Consider the following 23,781-nt stretch of genomic DNA (forward strand, 5'->3'; position numbering starts at 1 on the left):
GGCAAAACTTTCAAAATCGTACAGGTAAAGAAAAAAAATGCTGTGCACGGTCATAGCCGCTGAGGATCGCAGTCTCGCTCCGATGTAAAAACACAGCTGCTCATTCTACTCGATGCTGGAGTAAATCATACCAATTAATGTCCTCATGATCCTTCCTTCCTGGTAAATTTTGATGAATGCCGCCATCGGTTCTCTCTCTCGGAATCACTTACAGTACATCTCAGAATATCAGTGTATCAACATCTGCAGAAAAGGCCATGAGTGATCACTTAGAGGCTCTCAGCTTCATGCACTATTTAGATTTCTCCCTGAGAGGCCTCCGCTCTTCCTTACCATTCATAGAAATAAACATCCAATTCATTCTGGTATGCTTTTCTGTGCTGTAGTCATGATTTGACTAGCATTGCCTGTACAAGACAATTTCATAAACATATTACAAGACTTCTATTCAATGTCCTGTCTGCAAACTACATCAGTAGACGTTCACACATGAGCAGATAAAAACATAAATATTAAAAACATGGACCAAATGTGAGTAAGTAACATTGAACAAAAATACTTGTTCATCACACTTTAATGTGAAATGCCACATATTTAAACTACAATAAAAAACAAGCACGGGAAACCTCATCCCTGCATGTTTAAATTAAGCAGTCTACAAGGTTTTTTTGTTTGTTCCATATTAACACCTAAATTGGGTCCCAGGGGCTGTCGAGGCAGGAGAGAATATAGCATTAGCTTTCCTCCACCACCGTACTCCTTGAAGACTTGCTCACACCAGTAAACTTAACTGGCTGTTTTCACCATGTTTCCCTAATCGGTTTGGTTAGAATGTTGTTGTTGTAGAATGTTGTTGAGAAAGCAGCCAACATAGAAAAACACTACTGCTTAGAAAATAAAGATAACACTTATTTACCACCGTTCCTCTCCTGCAAGGGTGCAGTAATGTCTACATTAGCCACAAATGTGATCAAATGTCTATCTAAATATTCAAATATGTAAGCATGTGGAAAGAGCTTAACCCAGGGGAGAGGCAGTAGATGAAATGAGCCACTATGAGATGACACCACTGACCCAGATACATTGACATCTGTCAGTACAGAACCCCAATATCATGCCCATAATGACCATATCCTACTCCAAGTTATTTATTGCCATGTGCACAGCAATTACAGAGAAGCAGTCATTGGCAATGAACATCTTAGATTATCAGGCTCTCTTCAGCAATGCTCATTAAAGGGTTACTTCTGTATTTTTCAACCTGGAACCTATTGTACCATATTTGTGTCTAAGTGACTAATAGGGACAACAATTTATAAAATTGGCCCAGTATTAAGCGAGAGCGTTGCAGCCTCAAAACAGGCTGAAATGTATCCTTCCGGGCAATTCCGCACCAACAATGTATGTCCACTAAAATTGCACATTGACAGGCTCAGAATGTTATTATAAGTGTGTGACAACATTATGGAAAGGACCCCACTGAGAAATAAAAAATATTTTCTTTACCTTTTGCTTGGTCCGGTCTGTTCGTTATTGTGTCTAACCCAGTCTCGCACAAGGAGAACTCTCGTTATAAAGTCTCACAAGAGGTGACTTGTTGCTGGAAGACAGCGGTGGAAACATGAGTGAGAGGAGGAGGGAGAGGTGGCCGAAAGAGTTTGTTGTATTGGATTTTCAATGTCCTGGCTGTGTATTAAACTGATTTCCACAATATGCATGAGGCCTAACCCTCTCGCAAGATTTCAAAACGAAACTTCTCCTAGAGCAAAACTTGGTTATACAAGTGAAAAGGGAAAGAAAACATTTTATTTCTCTTTAGGCTCTTTTTCCATAATGTTGTCAGACACTTATAATAATAATAATCTGTTGATAGAGATGGGGCTGTGTTCTTCTCCTTCTCGCGTCCCTTCATCTCCATTTAGCGCAATAGATTTGCTGATGTTTAGATGGGGGTTGCTGGCCACCTACAACTCCAAAACCATTATTAAGTACAGGAGAGGGCTTAGCATGTAGCCCTGAGGGGCTCCGGTGTTGAGAGTTAGGGTGGAAGATGTGGTAGTGCCTAAACACACAGCCTGGGTTCAGCCCGTCAGGAAGCTCAGGATCCAATCACAGAGGGTGGTGTTAAGTCCTAAGTCTCTGAGCTAGATGACAAGGTTCGGGGTCAAAATGGTATTGAATGCTGTACTACAGTATAGTCAATAAATAGCATTCTAACATACTGTGTTCCTCTGGTCCAAGTTGGGAGAGGGCTCGGGTGATCTTCTGTTGGCCTGTAAGCAATTTGACACCTGTTATTTCAAATAATAAATCAGGTTGAGTTAATGTCATCTGATTTCTTATATAAACTGTAACTTGAAATACTTTTTATTCGTCCCAACTCTGCAATAAATCTTCTCTTGGTAATGTCCAACTCCACAACTCAAGAACTATTTTCCAAACGTGTGTGATATTTTCTCTCTGCATTACATCTCTACAATCTCCCCTCTAATTCTAGTCTCTGTCTGCAGTGAATTAAGTTTGTCAAAGGCCGCTTGGAGGTGTATAATGGCTAATGTTTTCCAGACAATCTAATTTGTTCACATTTTATCTCCCTCTTTATGCCTCCCTAACCTCCCAGCCTCTTTTCTTTCTACATTTTGCACTGGGATGCAGCCTTTAATCGGCATGACTCTGCCGCTCTCAGTGGTCATAAAATGTCAATGAAGTTCATGTAAAGGTCAGTTAAAACAACAATATTACTGAATCAGAGTTGAACATAATTTAGCCTAGAGCTTTAGACTGAGAAAACACTCAGCTCATTGTCTCTGCAGTACGCGACTGGCATACTGTACTATATACTATTGTTGGAACAACCTTTGACATAAATGTGAGTATGAGTATGCTTCCCTACAAAGTACAAGTGTTGTAACATATTTGATCAAATTAAGTTAAAACCAGAATCTTAACTTTCTGGTATTGGTTTTACCATATACAATTTTAATAATGTCTATTATCCACTATGAGAGGACATAGCACAATTGTAGTAAGCCAATGTTAAGCCTGATTTATGAAACCATTGGTAAAGCTGCAACATAATTGACTGAGTAACATTTGTTGCCATAATTAAATAAGCTCTTTCTACAATTAAGCATTATGTTGCCTATACTAATAAAAAAGAAATTGACTGTGTTGTTGCCCAGGGGCATGAAGCTTCAAAATGGCCCCATCAGCCGATAAATTGCTATGTTCCCTTATCAGAAATTGTGTGATTATGTGGCTGCATAGGCTATATTTTGATTCAGTTTATCTATTGTATGTAAACGTTCAGAGTTCCTAAAGCTAACTACTGTAAATTAAATTAGTATGACTAGGACATGTTCCAGCATCTATTGCTGCCGATTGTTAGCTTAGTAGAAATGAATAATTAATCACAATTAGGCCGTTTATTCAGTATAGTTAATTTTCACTGTCACATAGCTTATTTTTCAAAATTATCTATCGTATCACATGGTTCCTTATGCTATTTTGTTCATACTTGTTCATATTTTTTAATAGAGGTCATAATGAGTAGGAAAAAATATAACTGGCATTAATCACATGATCCGCTCCAGGGATTGTGGTGTCCCAGATATCCCAGTTGTTTCTATTTTAAAAGGCTGGAAGGTCAAATGCCTCTGTCAGGGCACTTTTAAGTCATGTAACAAAGTAAAATAAAGTTGCTTTTAAAGCGGGTATTCAAGTCCCACTGGTTGATTGCTAATAACAAGGTGACAACAAGACTCCAGGAAGTCAAAGAGAAAAATTGTTGAATGCATAACTCTGCGCAAAACCTCAAATTGCTTTTACACTTAATATTTTTGTATGGATTGGACAAACAAAATACAGCGTGTGGATAAGTGAGCTTTGGAGGTGCTGGTAGCTTCCTTATGCTCAACTAAGCTAATTGTCTGCTGGTTGCTTCCTCGTATTTAGCGTATAGAAATTAGTGTGGTATCATTCTCATTAAAAACTCTCAAGACGAAAGTGAATATGTGTAATTCTCAAAATATTAAAGCATTACTTTAACAGGATCATGATGGTGGGTATACCATTGTCTCCAGAAGCATTAGACAATGTGGATCTTCTATACATGCTTGTTTTGAAATGATAATAGTTCTCTGGTGCATCGGACAACTCAGCCCGAAATAAAGCTTTACATTAATTTCAGGAAATTAATGCAGAAAATGTAACGATTTGAACAGGTGATGTTGTGAGTCACCTCCGCTTCTCTGTTAGAGACACAATTATTCAGCTTTACTGGAAGAACAAATACATTATGCAATAGTTCACTGAGAACTAACAATGTCCAACAAGGTTTAACAGAAAATACCAGTGTTTATGCAAACTGAAACGTTACAAAACCCATATTGGTACATTGAGTCACTGACAGAATTGTTCAGTGAATATGCTTCTGCATACAGTATGTGGAAACACAATGTGAGCAACCAGTAGGGACTGGGTTTTCTACTAAAGGCAAAACCCAATATAAAGAATTGCAACATGTGATGAAACAGTTGTCAGACTGTTTTGCACTCAATAGACAGTGTGAATACTACTTCAGTATATTAAGTACACATCCTGACTGTTCACTTATTTACAGTGTATTGCATACAACTAACAGAGTACATGTAGAGCAGACATACTAACATCAGACACAGACAACGCAGATTCATTATAAAACACAAAGCATTAGTTAGTAGCAGAGACGCCAGATTCATTTCAGAAGTGCGTTGGAAAAAAAGTGTGTGTGTGTGTGTGTGTGTGTGTGTGTGTGTGTGTGTGTGTGTGTGTGTGTATGAGAGACCATCCAATTAAGAAACATTTATAAATAAAGTTGCAGCAGCACGTCAGCTAATCCTCTCTCATAAAGAAGTTTGTGAAGAAAGAAAAAGATTAAGGTAACATATTTAACAACAAACTTTATTTTGAAAAAAAACCAAAAACCTTTTATGTTTATTTTTCTCACTGCAAATCTCAACACATTGGCTCCCTTACCTTACAGGGATTATCCTTGCAAAATAATTCTGCTCTGCCTGCACAAATAGGGCCCATGAGCACGGGACTGTGATGAGCACAAGCTCGACCCTCCCTGTGCTCCCTGTTCTCAACACTTGCTCGCTGTCAAGTTGACTTTTGAGACTTTGGAGGCGGGGCTTGAATAGACAGTGGCTGCTCTCTCCCTTCTTTGATTGGTCACATTCAACACCCACAGTCTCCAGCCCGATCAATGTTCTGATACACACCAAGTGTTCAATCATGCACATTTAATTTGTGAAATGTTTTTGTTTTTTGAGGTGCCTGTTTTTGAAATATTATTTATATATTTGTTAAAAATGTATATTAGTATAAAGAATGTAGATGTGTTATTATAGGTTACATAAAACGTTATTGATCCCTTGGTGAAATTCATAAGCTACCAGGCCATACATACATATAGTAAAAATGTATGCATCAATAATTATAATTCAATAATATAATATATATTATGCTGAAACGGGCTGCTGTGCAGAATGATGATTTTACTCTTGATACTTTAAGTAAAGTTTTATGCTAATTGTATACTTTCACTTAAGTCAAATCTTGAATGCAATACTTTACATTGTATTTTTTACACTGTAGTATTACTACTTTTACCTAAGTAAAATATCTGAGTAGGCCTACTACGTCCACCACTGGTCAGTATAAGCTATTCAGAGCGACCAATCAAAAGAGGGAGACAGCAGCCACTGTCTATTCCAGCCCCGCACTCCAAAGCCTCTTGGCCCTGCCTCCCAGTACCCTCGGCTTGTAGTATATTGCCAGTGGCAGGGATAATAACAAGGATCAAAACAAATCCCGGTGGGTTTCAGGCTTACTGTAGGCTAACTAACAACATTATGTCTTGCTACAGCCAGTGTTGATGGAACTGTGCACATCTGTCTCTGTCTCACATAAATTGCAGGCAAGCAGAGGAGGTAACCATAGAAACAAAACTAGCTGCCTTCACTGAAATGATCTCTGCGAACTACCTCGCGGTGAGCGCAGAGAACATTTCCTATCATTTGAAGGCAACTTAAGGATGGCGCGAGAGGAAAGGTAGCCAAGCTAGGTTGGCAGCCAATTAGAAGGTGTTTTTCCTCTGTACGGTGGCCATCGTAGGACACATCCGGATCAGCTTCCAGTTGTCAGACGTGCCTTTCAGCAGGCATTTGTCAACTTCTGCAGTACTTTGTTAGGCTAAGGTGTTCTATGGCTTGCCGTAGCTCTGTGTGTAATGCTAACAATAGCATGCTAACATATTTACATTAGAAATGGTGTAGGTTTTGAGGGGTGGCAGGGTACACGTCCCCCTCAATTGTTTAAAGTACATGCTTTTGCCCCCACCAAATATAATAAATGTAGAAATGAAATAAGAATCTTGCCTAAATGTTGAAATGTTGAAATAAAACCTAAGCCTGTTGAACCATGGTAACAAGAGTACTTCTTTGCAAAATGGCGTAGGAGTTAAGACTTGTTTGTAAGGATAATGTTTTCCTGATACAAGAAACATTTGATATCTACCTGTTTTAGGTGTGAGGAAACTGACACACCCCTGAGAGAAGTATGGTTCTGCGTTAACTGACTTTGATGAGTTCAGTTTTGCAATTTAGTTGTTTATTTCTGGTTACACTGTGTTAATAAATCACTTTTTTTTCTAGTCTTTAACAGACTTCGATCACCTTCCTTGACACTCTAGTCGGGCTTCTTCACAGTGTGACATCCATACTTTTTTTTGGTTGATTTTTAATGAAGTGTTTTGTTACGTGTTTGCTGTGTCTAACCCAACCTTTGAGCATGTCATCATGTTACCAGAGAACCCCGATAGTACCCCCATTTTTACTATACTTGTCCATTCTGTTCCTTTTTCTCACCCTATTTACTAGTGTGTCTACATCTTATAATGTATTACGTTTGTATTCCATGTACAGTTTTCATATATTATACATATAGTGTGATCACATTTTCCTCAAGTATTGCACCTCTCAACATTTGGAAGGCATTTGATTTTCTTCCTTAACATCCTTTGCATTGCATGGGACACATCATACAGTAACAATGTTGGTTTCTTTCTCTTAGTGTTTTTTTTCCCTCGACCTTCTACACTTGTTCCACCTTTGACAAATTCATGGCGAGGTGTTACCCACTTGGCTTTTCTTTGCAGCACGGACCCAAAGTGCACCAATAAAACATAAAGTGTTATTCTCACCAGTGGATGTTGTTATACCTCCAACTTTAGAGAACTGGCAGTAACAACAATGAAACTAGTGCTGTGTGCTGCCAAGCCCGGAGCTTAAAAAACTCTCTAGAATCTCAGTCAAAGCTGTATTATATCTCACTAGGAAGCACTGTACACATTCAGGTGAATTTCATCCTTCTGATCACTTTCCACTTGTTTTCTTTTTCTAACTTCTCTCCTCGTGCAGGGTCCTTGTAGTAACACAAGTCCAATCCTAAATACGAAAAGAGAGAAAACTGATCATAATTACAAAGATAACATTTCCATTCCATTTCCACATTAAGGGCGGACAGAGGAGGATTTCTATTGTATTTGATTTGCATATGGTTATGCCCATATATGGCTTCTTAAAGGATCTCTCAATGTGCTGCACAGCAGAGGGCAGAGGACCCCAACAGATGAAAAATGCATTATAAACATCGCAAATCATTTTAGCAATTTTGCGTCATTTAAGTCAAAAAGGAAATTAAAATGGTATATTTACTTACTTATTTTATCCCAAACCATGATCTTTTACTAACCCTAACCAAATAGTTTTGTTTCAAAACAAAAACCATGAGTTTAAAACTGCGACCATAATCCGGAAAATACAGTTCCCTCGAAACGTAATTGAGAATGCAGCTTCGGCGGATGAGAATGTAAGTTTTAGAGGACAGGGTTGTTACATCTACCAATGCATAATGGGAAAAAACTAAAAACATGTTCATCCCAAATTTAAAATTTTAGAAAAACAGTAGGAGTGAAAAAATACCATCCAATCAACACCGTTCCTGAAACCCATGTTGTATTCTCTTCTATTCATTCATATACAGATCTCTGTTGCGTTTGAAACACTGTGCTCATACAGGCATTTTCTTTTCTGTAAATATTTGTATTCAAATACAAAACTAAGAACTTATGTGGTGCAACTGACATGCCAGATGGTGGCATTTCTGAGTAGCCATTTATTTTGAAGAAAGCAATATATGACATGCCTAAGACACATAGAGCGATGAGTTTTCCATAAGCCTTTAAAGGAAGTGAAAAACAGGCAAATACAGTCAAGGGTTCAAAGGGTTAATACCAAGCAATACTCATTTCTGCCTTCATCAAAATGTGAAATCTGACACTTAAAACAGGTTTAGAGGCAAAACATTGGCAATATTCTTTGACTTAACATTCCTTTTAAGGTCAGTTAGGTTTAAAAACTTTATCAAATGTAAATGTGACTGAATATTGCTTTGATATGTACAGTGTCACCTCAGTATTTAATTGTAAGAGAGCGTTAATTTTCTTTTGTCTTCCTCCACAGAGAGTTCAGGGTTCAGATTCAGCTATAAATAAGCTCTAGCCCTGGTCGACCTACAGAGTCTCTCTCCAGGACGCTTGAGCAGGACTTCTACTCTCTCAAATGGATGCTACTACGTGCAGAATGGTCTCATTATTCATTTCACCACCTTAGTTACTCGTGGGTGAGGCTGGATTATTTGCAGTGGCAGCCTCATATCGCTGCTGACCTTGAACTGTCATTTCTTTCAAACACAAACCCCCACTCCTGCCCACCTCTCCACAACCAATACGATACCAAATGACCTTAATTAATGGCTTTTCACCTCCTCTGTATTTCCCATCAGTCTCTCTGAATACCCCCTGGAGTTCTCCTGTGCCCAGAAACATTAAATATTCATATCTTCATCATTTTAATATTTAAGTCAATCAAATGGATTGGACCAGATAAAACTAACAGCAATTATCTTTGCAGTGATAGGGAGATTTATTTAGTGTGATGAGTGACATAAAACATGAAGCTGAATGTCTGCCGCTCGCCCTCTTCTTTGCCCTATTTTCTTTTCTTTCTTTTTTTGACGACCTGACGAGTCAATCTTTAAAGGCTTCACTTAACTTGAAAGAAAGTCGCTGGCACATGTGATGAAGAGTTTTGAAAAAGAGATATCCAATGTTGACAAAAAGTGACACGGACCCGTTCACAGTTGCTGAGAACATAAGAATCACACACTATAGTGACATACAGTCGATTGTTGTGGAGAAAATGGCTAAAAGAGCAAATGCGGCGGTTGTTTATGGAGATTCAGTGACAATGAGCTTCCCGTGTTGAATAGACTATTGTTTGGGCTACTTGGATACAGAGAGCACCACAGTATATCAGCCTTTAAGAAATCAAAGCCAGGCATTCAATTATGTGTGCTTCTTCTCCTGTGAGAGGATGTGAGATACTGTACCTCCATTGGGAGGAAATCTTGGTCAATTTTCGCAGTTGACCCTGAAAAGAATGGGCTCAATCAAATAGTCAGTATAATGATGGATGATATTGGTTAACAGTATCCGATGTATTTCAGTATCTGTATTAAAGTTCACTTCTTTGTAGTTAAAAATCAAGGATATACACAACATATGCTTGATTAAATAAGGACCATACTGTGATGATCCGAGGGGCCCAATGTTAATAAGTGAAGCCCTGAGTGGCAAGCCAGACTTTTCTTTTCCTGTGGATCCATCTTCTTAGTCTGATTTTAATAGTTTTCTCTCCTGAGTTTGTGACGTTTGTGTTTGTTGTTGTAATACACATGTTGGCCACAGCAGGCTGAAGTGCACCACCACACCATGTTCTAAAGAAGACCAAAACCATTCATGAGTTTTAATTCCAGTCCTATTTGGATAATTATTATTAGTTATTTACTTTTTTTTCAAATTATCATGGCAAAAACAATTAATAATTAACCTGCCAAAAATAAAGATTGTTAAACAATTATATTCATAAAAACATATAACTGCATTGCTAGAAAAAGCAATGCTATGTTTTGCCTGGTGCAGCACAACAAGTTGTAAATACAATATTGATATGTTTTCATATCGGTTGTTGCTGAAACAATGCTGATGAGACTGGTGAGCTGTGGCGTAGCAGAAACACATCTGGGCCCTGTACATATGCAGCCTCAGTGGGCCCCTTTCTCCTTTTAATAATCCATTGTCACGCCTATCCAGATATTTGAATCAATGAGTGAACATGCATATGTTGCTGAGTATCAGTACGGTTTTTCAGGTCTTTATTATACCCTGCGTATAAGACAATGGTGGAAAGCAATCAGACTATGCCACCTACACTGGGAAAAGGTGACTGTATTAATAAAGCTCAGCGAAGGTTCAATCAGGAAGAATACCTTTATGCTTCATTCATTCTCAATTCTCTCTCTCACTCCTCCAACTACTTCTAATCAGCGGATTATGGGCGTCCACTCTTTTTGTTAACCAACTAGATTTTGCCATAATCTCTAACAGCCAATCATGTTGCTGCTGTCAAACATTATCAGCTCTCTCTCTGTTGCCATCAGCTTTCATTTCAGTTGATATCGCTATATATTTAACATCATGAACGGAAAATGTTCAGCAAATATATATAAGATAGGTGCCAATTAACTGATTCATGAACTGAAACAGATCAGTAATTCAAAAAGAATAAAACACAATACTAATATATAATACACATTTTAATGAACTAATATGAATGATTCAATCATCAAAATCATTCCCATGGTGAACACAATTTGGAAACGTAAAGGCCCCATCCCTATACATTGGCAGTCAAACTATTTATTCAGTCAATAGTAATAGTTACTCATAATGCTCATAATCTTAAAATGGCAGATAAAAATTTAATTTGAATTCCTGTTGTTAGTTTTTCTCTGCTGGTGAGTAAACTAAACTGTAAAAACTAAAGCAATGAGCTGAAAGATGCTAAAACGCTCAATAGAGCTGAAAGACACTACAGAGTCAGGGGACAGCTGGTTCATCACTACAAGCAACTTCTTTCACATTACACATAATCATTTGAACCTCATTATGAAAATATTGATAAGTGCAGCTTTAGATAAAGAGGACCTGCATAAGTCAATGTTGTGATGTCGATATGTTGGTTTTTGTTTGTATAACCGAACAAATAATTAGGAGTGAATGAATTGGTATGTGCATACGTGTGCTCACGTACAGTATTTGATGTGTGTGTTTATATAGATATATATATATATATATATATATATATATATATATATATATATATATATATATATATATATATGTGTTTGTGAATATGTATATGCAGAATAACTTACCTGTGGTCCTGTATTGCACTCTTTGATGTAACAATGACACTTACAATTACAAGCTACAACAAGAAGCGTCTTCTTTCCCTCAATTTTCTATCATTGTTATTTTTTTATTTTACCCCCCCCCCCTTTCTTTATTCTAATTAGTTTTTTTTCTGATGGTATTGATGTTATGTTCAGTTTTCAGTTTTCAGATCACAATCTAGTGGCCCAGATGTGTAATGTAACAAGAATCCCATATTTTTAGCCCGTGTGTTTATAAGCACGTGACTGAATGCCCTTGAAAAACTACACTCAAGACTTAAAACGTGTTGGTATAGTTGCATCATAAAATAATTTCAATTTAGATTAGTTGACACAATATTTGTCTGTGTGGTCCTATCCCATCTTTGCAGCTACTGTACTTTTTAGTGCAGCAGTGCTTCAGCATGAAAGCCTCTTACACTCTCTGGTTCTGGCTGAAGACAATATGTGGACACTTTCCACATCTGATAAAGAATAACTGTTGATGTGTTTTACTCCATGTATAAAAGCCTCTTTTTTCACTAATGCACACCACTTTTTTTTCTTCATCTCTCCTTTTTTCATTGATCAGCAGAGGCGGAATTCACATCATCTATACTGCAAAATGCCTTGCATCAATTGACCACCATAACACTCCAAAACGTTTATTAAGATGAGATATTAGGCAGTTTGATAATTGTGATACATGATAATCAGGTTTTGTTCCTTTCAGAATGTCCTCCTCAGTGTTTCTTCTCTCTCGCTTTTTAATAAACCTTATGATTCCCAAAAATATTCCTGTCAATTCCCTTTTGATAACTACTCTTCATAGCGATATATATCCCGAGATCAAATGTGCTCCCACTCCAGCAGAGGAATGGCAGGTGCCTATAGGCTGGTGGCGCATTACTCTGCTGCGATGGGTGTTTTTCACGCGTCACCAGTGGGCGCTTCTTTCTGCGTACAAAGAGAGCAGAGCCCGGGGATGCGCACAATGTGAGTCTCTCCGCTCAGAGGCACCGCTGTCCTCTCTGCTTCTTGGCAACATCTTGTGGAGTGTAATACGAGGAGATCGAGGAGCATCCCGGTGCCGCGCGTACCATCCTCAACTCACTGATTGTGGAATTTACCGAGGTAGAGGCTGCTGTTAGTCCCATCCTCAAGGACCGACAGACGCACTTAGACGGAGCAGAATTAAGTGCAGAGCGCAAACACTGCTGGAGCAGCAGAGAGCAGCCTCTCCTTTGGCTTCTGAGAGGACAAGAGTTGCTGTGAGAAATGTGATATGCTCACTAGAGCCACAAATAACATGTCTAACTGACACTGGAATACAATCAAAGCAGTTTAATGAAGAAGAAAACAATTGCATCCTAGAATAAGTAAGTGTCCGGTCAGAAATCATCAGTTTGTGTTATTTTCCTACCTTTTAATTTGAATATGTAAGAAACTTTGTGCTGCTATGTTTGCTGCCTTTTAATAGAAGCAAATGCAAGTTAATTTGCAAAATAAAATAAGCTAATATCTCTGTGGCAAGATGTCTTTTTAAATGATCTACAATCTGAGAAAGGGCACTGAGACAGAGTGTGCATGCTGATCGTGGTCACACGTGCATGCTGCTGATGATTGCGTTTCTAGACGAGTCTCAAATGGTTTGGATGGTCCTACTGGGATTTCTACTGTTGGGGCTCATTTCCCTCATCTAGGACAAAGTCCATATGGTGCTGCTCTGCTCAGTCACATAGAGAAACAGCACCAGGAGGACCGGAGAAAAGCTCTCTCTCTAACTTGTTCAGGGCAATTATTTCAGTCTCTGCAGAGGAAAAGAGTCGCAGCTTGTGGATTTCTTTCTAAATTGTGCTTTAATATATCTAACAGAATAATATCCTGATATTTTTGTAACATTTAAAAAAATCTCACAGGATTATGTTGCAGCCTACAGTGTTATTAGAGAAATTAATCAACAGCTCAGCTGCATTAATATAATTTTTCTAGAAAAGCAAATATTTGGCCACCAGTGGTCTGCACATTTTTCCCCCCTCTCCACCCAGACTGCAAAAGAACAGACAACAGTGAGAGTGAAATGCTCAGCCTGCCCCATCTTCAAAGTATCCTACTATTCAGCAGGGATTGTAATCACTCTCCCCTCTATTCATGTTTATTTATAGATCCTTCTCACATATTTTGAGCAGTATCCAAATGAGAGGTGAAACGTGTCTTTGAAGACATGCAGCGAATTATTCTATGAGGCAGCATGGCCGTGCGAGGATGAGTTGGTAGCACCATTTGCTTCGAAAAGCCCTTTTGATTGAACCAGAGTGGCAATTACATTGCACATTGCATAGCAAGTTTCTTTTCCGGAAAGGATGTGAAATGGATTGAATATAAAAAAATATAAAAAATGTAAAGAGCCTGCATGAGTGTCTCCTGCTCCTCCTTGACCTCCAGTTATGTGTTTGTGGCTGTATCTATGATGAGGATCTAGGGTATGTGCCTGGCTGATGATAGGGTTGAGAAATGGATCGCTGCTCCCCTCTCTTTTAAGTGCACTTACTCTCCTGCCCCTGCGTTAAGCAGCAGCTGAGGGATGCAGCCGTGTTTAACATAGGAGGAAGTCACTGGGGGCGTCCGGCTGTCTTCCAGAGATTCAGTGATTTGTTTCGCATGAAAATACACATCTTTATAACATCTGCAGAGCGTCCTGCCCAGATATTTAGCTCTACTGTGTTAAACACATTTAAAATGTAAAAAAAAAAAAAGGTTATATGTGAATGTGAAATTACAGTTTTTATGCATTGTGTGTGAAAACCCTGATATTGAGCATGAAGTGACATAATGTCCCTGCTGCTCTTCACTTGAGCAACACTTCACAAGCTGTTTATTCGCTCTGGAGCTCCCTCATTGCTTATATGCTGTGCCCCAGCATTAATAAGTGACCTCAGCTACAGTTCTAATCATGCTGTCTTATTCATACATGCATCAGACACACGTGTGAAGTGGCTACTTCTCTTTCTCACCTTACAAGGCTGTACTTGAAACGACATGGAAGAAACACCTCAGGAGAAAATATGAGTTCAACCACTTCCTTTATAATTGATTCATGATAGTTGGGTTGTGTGTGTGTGTGTGTGTGTGTGTGTGTGTGTGTGTGTGTGTGTGTGTGTGTGTGTGTCCTGGGCATCATTACTCACACACCTAAGATAATGCAGAGCTGTGACGCAATCAATACCGAAACAATTACTCCTACTTTGCTTTTTCTTTTCATCAAACAATTTTGCTGTATTCTAAGCCGTAAAATACAAACATTAAGCTCTGCCTTTATTTCCTAATCACTTCACTTATTTTTTTTTATCCTCCCAGGCTCGTGTGAAATAGACATGTGCAGGTCTTCAGTTACTCAGAGTAAATTAGGAGGCATCAGTGCACAGTTGATTGTGAATTCTTCATTCATTGGCGGAAGCACAGAGCAGCTGTGTATTCAGATTGAGTCCGTCCCTGGTGGCGGATCCTGGTCTCCCAGGTTCTCTTGCTGAGTGATTTAATGGAGATGGCAGCAGAATGTCATAAAGACAATAACTTAGTGGGAATGAATGCATCATATACTGTAGTGAATGCATACCCATTGTGCCACTGGTGTGCAATTTTGACAGAGTGAGGTTTTTTTCTTCTTCTATGATCTCATATATCTTGATCTCCCAGCTCTGTGTACCTTTGTGATCTGAATACAAAACCTTGAGCATGCACACCCCTATGATACAAACTCTCCTCTCCTCACTCCCTTATTGGATTCTTTTGCAATTATGCTGCCCTCGGGGAGGGTGGGGGGTGGAATGGATGCCTTTAACCACCTTTCCTATCAATTATGTGCCAAACAACAGCCCCACTAACCAAGAAGTCATCTCATTTACTGTGGAATGCGTTTAGCCAATGACTTCCATTAGGTTTAGCTTCTGTGGAGGTGAAAGTGTGATGCCTCATTACATTTGGCAGAGCAATCTTTTGCTCATCATTTCAGTGGAGAAAGAAAATGCCATCTCACCTTCATCGTCCCACAAAGCCCCAGAGGGAGTTGTTTTCTCTGTGTCCAGAGTTTTTATTTTTTGGGGATTTTGCTAAAGCTTCAGCTTATATGCAGTAAGGTTTGACACTGGTGCAGATTTTTGAAGGTCAAAAGTGATACAATTCTCACAGCTCTGAAATGGCTTTTGGAGCATCATGAGACACTTAAGCTCTCCACTGAGAGCCACTGAAAAGCTGTCCGCTGAATTCTTTTTTTTTTAAGGCAAGGGTGACTCTTCTTACACAATGGCCTGACAAACTGGCATTCCGTTTGGCCTTTTAATTAACCATTAATTCAGACACAACTCAACTAAAAAGGAATACGCCCACAAATGAAAATGTCACTGCATGTTTTACAGACTGCAGAATGAAGCTGTGCTCAGGGACAAACATCCATTATATCAGCAGAGACATTGTGCCATCAACTGCGTAACAGCCAACTTGCAAAGAAAGTATTTTCAGGAGATTTTCCTCTCAGGATCATGAGGCTTCTTAGAGTGACGGGTTGGGATGACGAAGCCGGATCCTCCAGAACCAAATGGCAGTTAATACTGCACTCAAGCTGAAAAATGCAGCACACACTTTTTTTTCTTTGCTTTTGCTCTAGTAGAATCTCAATCCGTGTAATCCAATGTGATGGGTTTTTAGAGAGGCAAAATGCCCCCTAAATGTTGAAAGATACCAGGAAATCCACTCTGAATCTCACTGTGTCTGCAATTACACCAGATGAGTAACAATTACTGCCACCACGACGGTCAAGTCCTTAAATTGTGATCAGGCAAATGTAGATTCTCCTGGTTCTTCTAAGCACCACAATGCTGCTTCATACTCCCCCTCCCAGTTACAAGTTGGTGAAACAAGTGAGTGGTTTATTATATTTCCAGAATTCCAAAGACAGACTTGGGTTAATCCACATACAGGGTTGTGTTGTAAGGATGAGGGCTTGGGTTCAATTTTTAATCCTGAGAGGTGTATCAGTTTCCACTTAGTGTGATGTAGGTCAGGGCTCGAGCAAAGCCCCTCCTGTGCCACTGACAATACAATTACAGTCGTACGCTCTTCGTTTCACGTCCTCGTTGGAAAAGTTTAATGGCCATTCAGGTCATTGATCACTGGTTAGATTGGATATCTGATGCAGCAATTTGATGATCAGTCTTTGGGTGTAGATCTTTGTGACACTAATAGCTGATGGGGATGGGAGGGTAAAATCTTCTATCATAATTTAATATCGAGACATAATGAGATTGCAATGTCTGTTTTTGGCTAGTCCAAGGAATTAAATACCTGCCATCATATCGATGCAGAAGTCGAATAAAAGAGTTCTACTAATTTTATTGCAACATTGCTAATAAATTGCCTTTTAGATCAGAGATGTTAAAGGGCTACTCCAGTAATTACGTTTCATGTTTCCACAATTTGAGGGGATAAAAAAAGGTAAAACATTCCATTATGTTTCCTGTATCAGGGAAAGAGAGCACCTGTTTGCACATGCTTGGAGCGGAGCGATGCCCCTGTGGACACGAACCATCACTCAGCACAGCTCCTTCAACCACTCACTGCCTTCTAACAGCTCCGAAGTTTGAACACAACCAAAGTAGCCTAATAGTTCATGTTTTAGAATATTTGTTTGTGTATTTTCTTTGCCGTGCCTCTGCTGCCTTACTTGAGTGACAAGCTAACGTTGATGCAATGCAGTTGCACTTTACAGAATCAACAAACAGACTTATATTTATTCAGGGTTTTTCCGTCTGTAGTTTTGAATTGAAAATGCTCCGGGTTAAACAGCAAACAAACCAGCCCCCCAAACAGTCCATCAGGATCATTATTGAGATTAGTAACTGCAATGTAATTACTGAATTCCAAAAATTCAGCCCCTTACACTACGTGTTTTCCACAAAAGTAATCACGGTGGCAGTAATGCGTGACTCGTGTTACAGCCCAACACTGTGTTCTCCTGATGACAGTAATGCTGATGACACAGTCAGAGTCATTGTTGGAGTGCACCTTTAATGGGATACCTTGGTACAAATAAAGGTTGACAAATTACAGTACGTATCATTGTGTCAGTCAACACTCGTGGCTGACAATGAAATGCAACATCTGCATTGTATTAGTGTGTGGCCTTCTTGTATTTTCTGTTGATCTAAGGAAATGATGATAAAAAATAAAAACAATCAGTTTGCTTGCATTCAGTCGCCCACTAGACCCTTTGTTAAAGTATGAAGTGGCATTTTGTGGATTGCAGGTACACAGTCTGCCAGCTCCTATTATTAGTCAAATATGAAAAAAGAAGTATCTTTCGAGGTCAATCATTTCCTTCTTCACTTCCCTTTAAAGCTGCACAATTGAGCTTGTTAGGCGGGATGAAAACATATCCATTTAACAGTTGTTTCTTCTTCTGTGCCACCGGAGAAAACACACTGCCGGTATGTATCCTCAGGAATCTGTCTGCTGCTGCTGTTCCTTCCTCAAGATTCACGCTCTCTCCACTTACAGTACCCAAAATAATAAGAACTTATTATGTAACTTAGCAGTGCTATAATAGTGTGTTTTTGCTGATGAATGCTTGTCCTATTTGGATCAAAATGTCATATTTTAATCACATCCAAAATTACTTTCTCTTCAGATTAAAATTCTTGTATTCAAGCGAGAGCATTCCAGTCGCAAGCAATTGGATGAGAGTCTTATTAGCCCTCGGCATCTAAAGATGATGTTACCATGGAAACAAATTGTTCTGCTATCAATCACCGGATGCCTTGCAGGTAAGATATTTTAACACTTATTATATGTCAGTCTCACTGCACTTGTTTATGTCACGACAACATCCCTCCTAATAAATATGTGTTTTCTAACGCATATTCATTGCAGGATAATGTTGCTGTTTTTCCTGTTACTCTACAATATCACGGAAGAAATGTATGTCTGTAAGTTTAGAGGTTAGATATAGAGGAGGTCAAGTTTTTAGGAATAATTTTAGCCCCACAGCTCAAATTTGATAAAACATAAAGAACATTTCAAAAACAGTGAAAAGACCAAACATAATTATATCAAATGAATCAGGCACTATATAGCCATGTGGGAAGCCCAGTCATGTATGCGCTCTATGATTTTCTATCATTTTTCATATTGTATGACAGTATGGGATGAAGCATCACCATCTACAATCCAACATCTTACATCCTTATACCATCAGGCTCTAATGATAATGGGGGAAAGCCTGTCCGGTTGCATCTCCGTCACATACTAAAGACACAATCTGCTTAGCTTTGAGAGCTTTACTCGTTGTTTTCTCAAATTACTTTTCAAATGTATTAAAAGTCTCAGCCCCTTTCTACATATATCCAAAGACAAGGTGGCAACAGAGTACCTAGGAGAACGGTAAATGGAAACTTTAAAATAGCACATTGTAGATCTACATTTGGACAGTCAGGCGCTGTCAACTTCGGAACACATTACCACCTGAAATCAAATTAATTTCAGATATAAAATCCTTCACAACAAAGGTTAAGTGAGGCTAAAAGCAAACTAGAGCTGAATGCATTTAAAGCAAATTTACATTAAATGACCAAGATGTATTGGTGTATGTGTGTTGTGGTTTTATGATACTGCAAACTGAATATTTTAATTACAATATACATGTAAAATCCCAACTAGGGACAAGAATTAAGAGTTAAAATTAGCATTAGCTATACATTCTCTGTGTAGCACATCAGTTTTATGCTCTGTATTGGCACTATGTTAAATTGCATCGTCCCTGTCGAGTGAAAGAAATTAAATTCAAAGAGCATTTCATTCTTAGTAAGCAGTGTGTGTATGAAATATGGAGTTTCATCCATTAGTGAGGAACGACAGAATCAGAACAGCTGTAAATAACCTATTTTTCTCGAGCAAAAAGGTTAAACTGATTAGGTTGCAGTTATTAAATGAACACCGTTCCAGCATGATGTCCTTCAGCGCTCCCTGGAGCGGCGTCCTGCTGCACATTTACAGCACACTGTCAGGCACGACTGGGAGTCCGAACCCAGTCATGTTTATGGCCTGTCCAGATCATTATCGGGATCCATGCAATGAATCCAGCCCTCTGCATTTTAGCACAATCTACTTGCCACCATGCCTCATTCTGCCCTTGTGTGGCCACCTGGGATTCGAGCAGGAGAAGCACAGACACTCCACCAGAATGTCAACCCTTGTTCCAATGACATTGTAAATCCCAATGAATGTTATTCAAATTGGCTCATGGGTAATTCACGCCCAGTACTCAAGGGAGTCAGATCGAGGCAGTCTCACCTTCCTAGCGGACGTGTGTTTTGTTTGCCGGGCCTTGCTTTCTATAAGTGCTCGTCCTTATTCAACGTTGTGATGGAAACCCTCGAAAACCACTACAGCTGATAATAACAATCATTGTGAAGTCTGGTGACCTCTGAACAATAACCATTTCTATGCATTCAAAAAAATTACACATTATTACCGGTTAAAGCCATGTGTAGAACTGCTCGCCACATGCTGCAATCTGTTAGCAGTAGGATATTAATTAGGCCTACTCTGGCCGTCTGTTGACTCTGCTTTCATTTAGTACCAGATTGTGTTCCACATCCTTTCCTTTTAAGCTGCTGGCAGATGAGTGCATCCTTATGGCCTCAATTAACCGGTGCATGGGTAGTATGACATAGATGTTCTGAAAATAGATCACTTTGCTATATTTATCAACCCTGTCACTTTCAGCGAGTTGTTAATTACTGAGGAAATATGTGAAAACTGGATTTCTTCATCAGTAGTCAATTATTGTCGACTTCAGCGCCCAACTTAAGTTCTATTATTATTATCGATTTTTCTGATAGAGTGAAAATAGTGAAAAAGTTTCTCAAAGTCCGAGGTTGTGTATTTAAATGTCTTGTTTTGTCAGTCCGAAACCCAAAGAAAGTCAACAATTAATTAACAGAGAAAAGTAAGATTTCTTGCACGGAAAATTCAATTTTAATTAACAATCAATCGATTATCAAAATGGTTGGCAATTATTTTCCTGTTGAGTGAGTTCTGTGCAACTGCATTAAACTAAATTAAACCCCTTAGCCAGCTAAATATTTACACAGAAATCAAGGCAGTTAATTGCACATTTTCATTTTTAAATGGAAGTTTGAACCAGGGAGATTACTTATATTGGACCGTAGCAACAATTTGATGATTTGTAATAATGATTAAGTGACATAGGCAAGAAAAACTAGCCCAGCACATCAAATAAATACACATCAGCACTATGGTCAGTGTTCTTTCTTCACTATTCAAGTGTCAAAAAAGCCAAATATGTCAGCATTAGCAGTTAATGCCTAACAAGGGTATGCGGGATTTGCTCTTCTTAATGCAAGATAAGCACTTCCTGAGGATTGTCCCAATGCATTTCTTTGTTTGTCTTTGGACAGACATAAATATATATTATTAAATATATGGTATAATTAAAAAGTAATTTACACTAGTTTCTTTATTTCAGCAAGATTAACTATTTCTCCTTACAGTGTCTGTGCGTCTCCCAGTATCTTCTCTTAAGAACAGAGAAAAACGAGAAGATTTCTCTGGCTTGTACTACTAAAGACTCTCCCCTCTCCCCAGCCTGTACAGAGGATGTCATATTTCAAGGGCCAAGATGGAGGACGGAGCCAAGTGACCTAATTTTACCGATCGACTCCCCAGACCAGCAGGCTACCATCACGTGCGAGGCGGAGGGGAGCCCTCTTCCGCAGTACAGGTAAATTACCACATCAAAGCCTACTTTGGTACCACATCCGCATCGCATGGTGGAAATCCATTGCTGCTTAATTGCTTGTGAATCTTCATTGCACGCTTCCATGGAAATCAAAGAGGGTACGGATAGCGCTCATTGCTATCGATTTGTTAAAGAACAACGTTTTCTGGACATGAGAGATTATGCACCATTCAACAAAAAGACAGGCATCAAAGAGCTTAATTGAGCATCCAATTGAAAAAAAGCTTATCTATCTCAGCCGAGGCTATGATGTGGAGTTGGAGTCAGGGAGGCTCCACTGGGGTTGATGAATATGCCAACACCTCAGATGTGAGTGAGGTTAGCTTTATTAATGATAAGATGTAAACCAAAGTACGGCTAAAGCTTATGATTTGTAATACGGCGCAGGGCTTAAGAAATCATTAGAAGAGAAAAAGGAGATTCAAGCGACTCATTTGCACCAAAGATCCTTTGATATCTCCCCGGCTATTCCCCGACGGTGCATGGAGCCTGCCTGAAAATGGCAGCTGGCTGTGTTTTTTTTTTTGTGGTAGATTGTGTTTCGGAGCTTGGTCAGCACCATGTAGATGCACAGCAAGCAGGGGAGAGAGGCAATAACCTTGTGAGTGACATTCTGTTAAATGCTTACATTTCCTATAATGTGTCTGCTCTAAAAACATGGTCCAGGCACAGCATCGGGAGGTATCATTATACTTGTTGTGCAACCTGAGCTATCTTGAGATAGTCAGTCGAAACCATCAATTGCATTATTTTACTTGCAACTTAAAGCGTTTTCTCTTTCAGGCTCTTGTGCAGCAGAAGGCAGCTGTTTTCAGCAAAAGAGCTCAGATAAAGCGACTTTAGTCTACTTGCCCAGAACCAAAGAGCAGACAAACAACATGAGCGACAAGCAAGTGAACATAGTGATCCGTCTTCCGTCACTTCTTCCTGTTTTCCCCATTTAAATGGGTTTTTGGCAGAGTGTTTACTTATCTGAATCTAGGGTCAAAGGATATTGATTGTAAATTACCTTTGAGACAACATTTGTGATTTGTGATATTGAATACATTTGACTTGACTTGAATTAGCAGTGGTGCGTTTAGCTATCAAAGTATTTATCTATATTCGTCAGTAGTAGGCGGAGAACAAAAAAAACTAAAAGGAGGGTTAATATTTGACCTACATTGGTCAGGTCACAGGTCAGCTTAGTCTCCTAAAAATATAATTTGCATACAGTACAAGGAAACTGGATTGTCAATTACAATTCGATGGAAACATATTTTGTCCCGGCTTATGTTTGTCTTCGATGTATCAAAAATATATTTCTAATCAAAGTCTTTTTATTTTATTTACATTTGTTACTTCCATAACGTTACAAACGCACTTATTGTACGCCAAACCATGATCTTTTACTAAACCTAATCAAGTAGTTTTGTTTCAAGTTACAATGTAAACTAGGACCGTCATTCGGGAGAAAATGCGTTTCCCCGGAAACTTAATGAAGAATGCAGTTAAGTTGTATGGAAATGTAATTTTGTAGGAGACAGGGTTGAACAGGAATACAGCCTCAAATACATGCCTGTGTTCATGGCATAAGTAAATAAGCAAAAGTTTGCAAATACATTAGTCATATCAGCTTTACAAAGCAATAATATGTCAAACATGGAAATTATGTTAAAATTATTTTTTATTTGCCTTCTATTGCTCTGAATTTATATAAAGCTATTGTTTCCCTTCATCCTGCTTCTCCAGTGAACCTTGTGTGGCGTTACGTTTTCCATTTTTAATGTATCGTAAGAGCTTTAGTACCTGGAGTTCACTAACTCTCGAACATTTCCAAACACTCAGCTTTGATCTAGGTCAGGGAGTCTACTGTTTGGAGTCAGAGCCATCAGTTATGAATAAGAAAATCTGAAACCGGGTTTAAAAGGAAGAATTGAGTGAGCAAACCTTCGGCACTGCTGATTGACATTTCTGGTAATGCTTTTAAAGACACTAGATTTCTACCCTTAATCTGACTTTGAGGAAGGAGTCATATTTTTTGTGCTTTATTTGGGTTGCATCAGTTCTTCTGACACTGATCGTCCTTGACTTGCAATTTATTTCCCCTACACTGAAATTAAAACCTCAAAATGTCCTGAGCTGACTGAAAAAAACTGTCTGTAGGAATTGGTCATGCTGTAACTTTCCCCAGCGTCTGCAAACTATAGGCCTAGACCCTGCAAATGAACAGTATTTGTATAATTAGATATGCCAAACGAGAGGGTATTACATTCAGAGCTGCACACTTAATTTCCTCAGTTACTGCAGCTATTAAGAAAAATTCATCCATTTGGTTTAATATCCAAAGAAAAATTAGGTCACACAATATTGAATTTGTCAGAGAAGATGACGTTAACCGTTGTCAGGGAGCAACTGTAGCGTGGAGCATATCAGTTCTGTTGCAGTAGGGTGTTTCAGCTTTCCTGCATATTCTACAGCAATAATAGATACAATATTGAAATTGTTAATCAGATGTAACCGGAATCCAGTGGAAACGTGGCCAAACATACCAAATGTATTGGATTTCCAGCGCAGCTTCGATGAACTGTAAAATAATATGTAGTATT

General features: G+C 38.9%; 1 protein-coding gene across 2 annotated transcripts in view; it reads left to right on the forward strand.

The window, feature by feature from the left end:
* Positions 1 to 12,394: 12,394 nt before the first annotated feature.
* The window catches only part of cntn3b (contactin 3b), a 50,578-nt gene continuing 39,191 nt past the window's right edge, over positions 12,395 to 23,781 (forward strand). The window contains exons 1-3 of one of the 2 annotated variants that reach the window (XM_029432039.1): positions 12,395 to 12,758; positions 18,062 to 18,197; positions 21,040 to 21,175. In XM_029432039.1, coding sequence (XP_029287899.1) covers positions 18,143 to 18,197; positions 21,040 to 21,175 — 191 coding nt within the window. In that variant the 5' untranslated portion in view covers positions 12,395 to 12,758; positions 18,062 to 18,142. Of the gene's footprint in view, positions 12,759 to 18,061; positions 18,198 to 21,039; positions 21,176 to 23,781 lie in introns of those variants that run through there. The other variant, XM_029432038.1, reaches the window with a different exon arrangement.

Source organism: Cottoperca gobio, chromosome 5, assembly GCF_900634415.1.
Source record: "Cottoperca gobio chromosome 5, fCotGob3.1, whole genome shotgun sequence".
Classification (NCBI taxonomy): domain Eukaryota; kingdom Metazoa; phylum Chordata; class Actinopteri; order Perciformes; family Bovichtidae; genus Cottoperca; species Cottoperca gobio.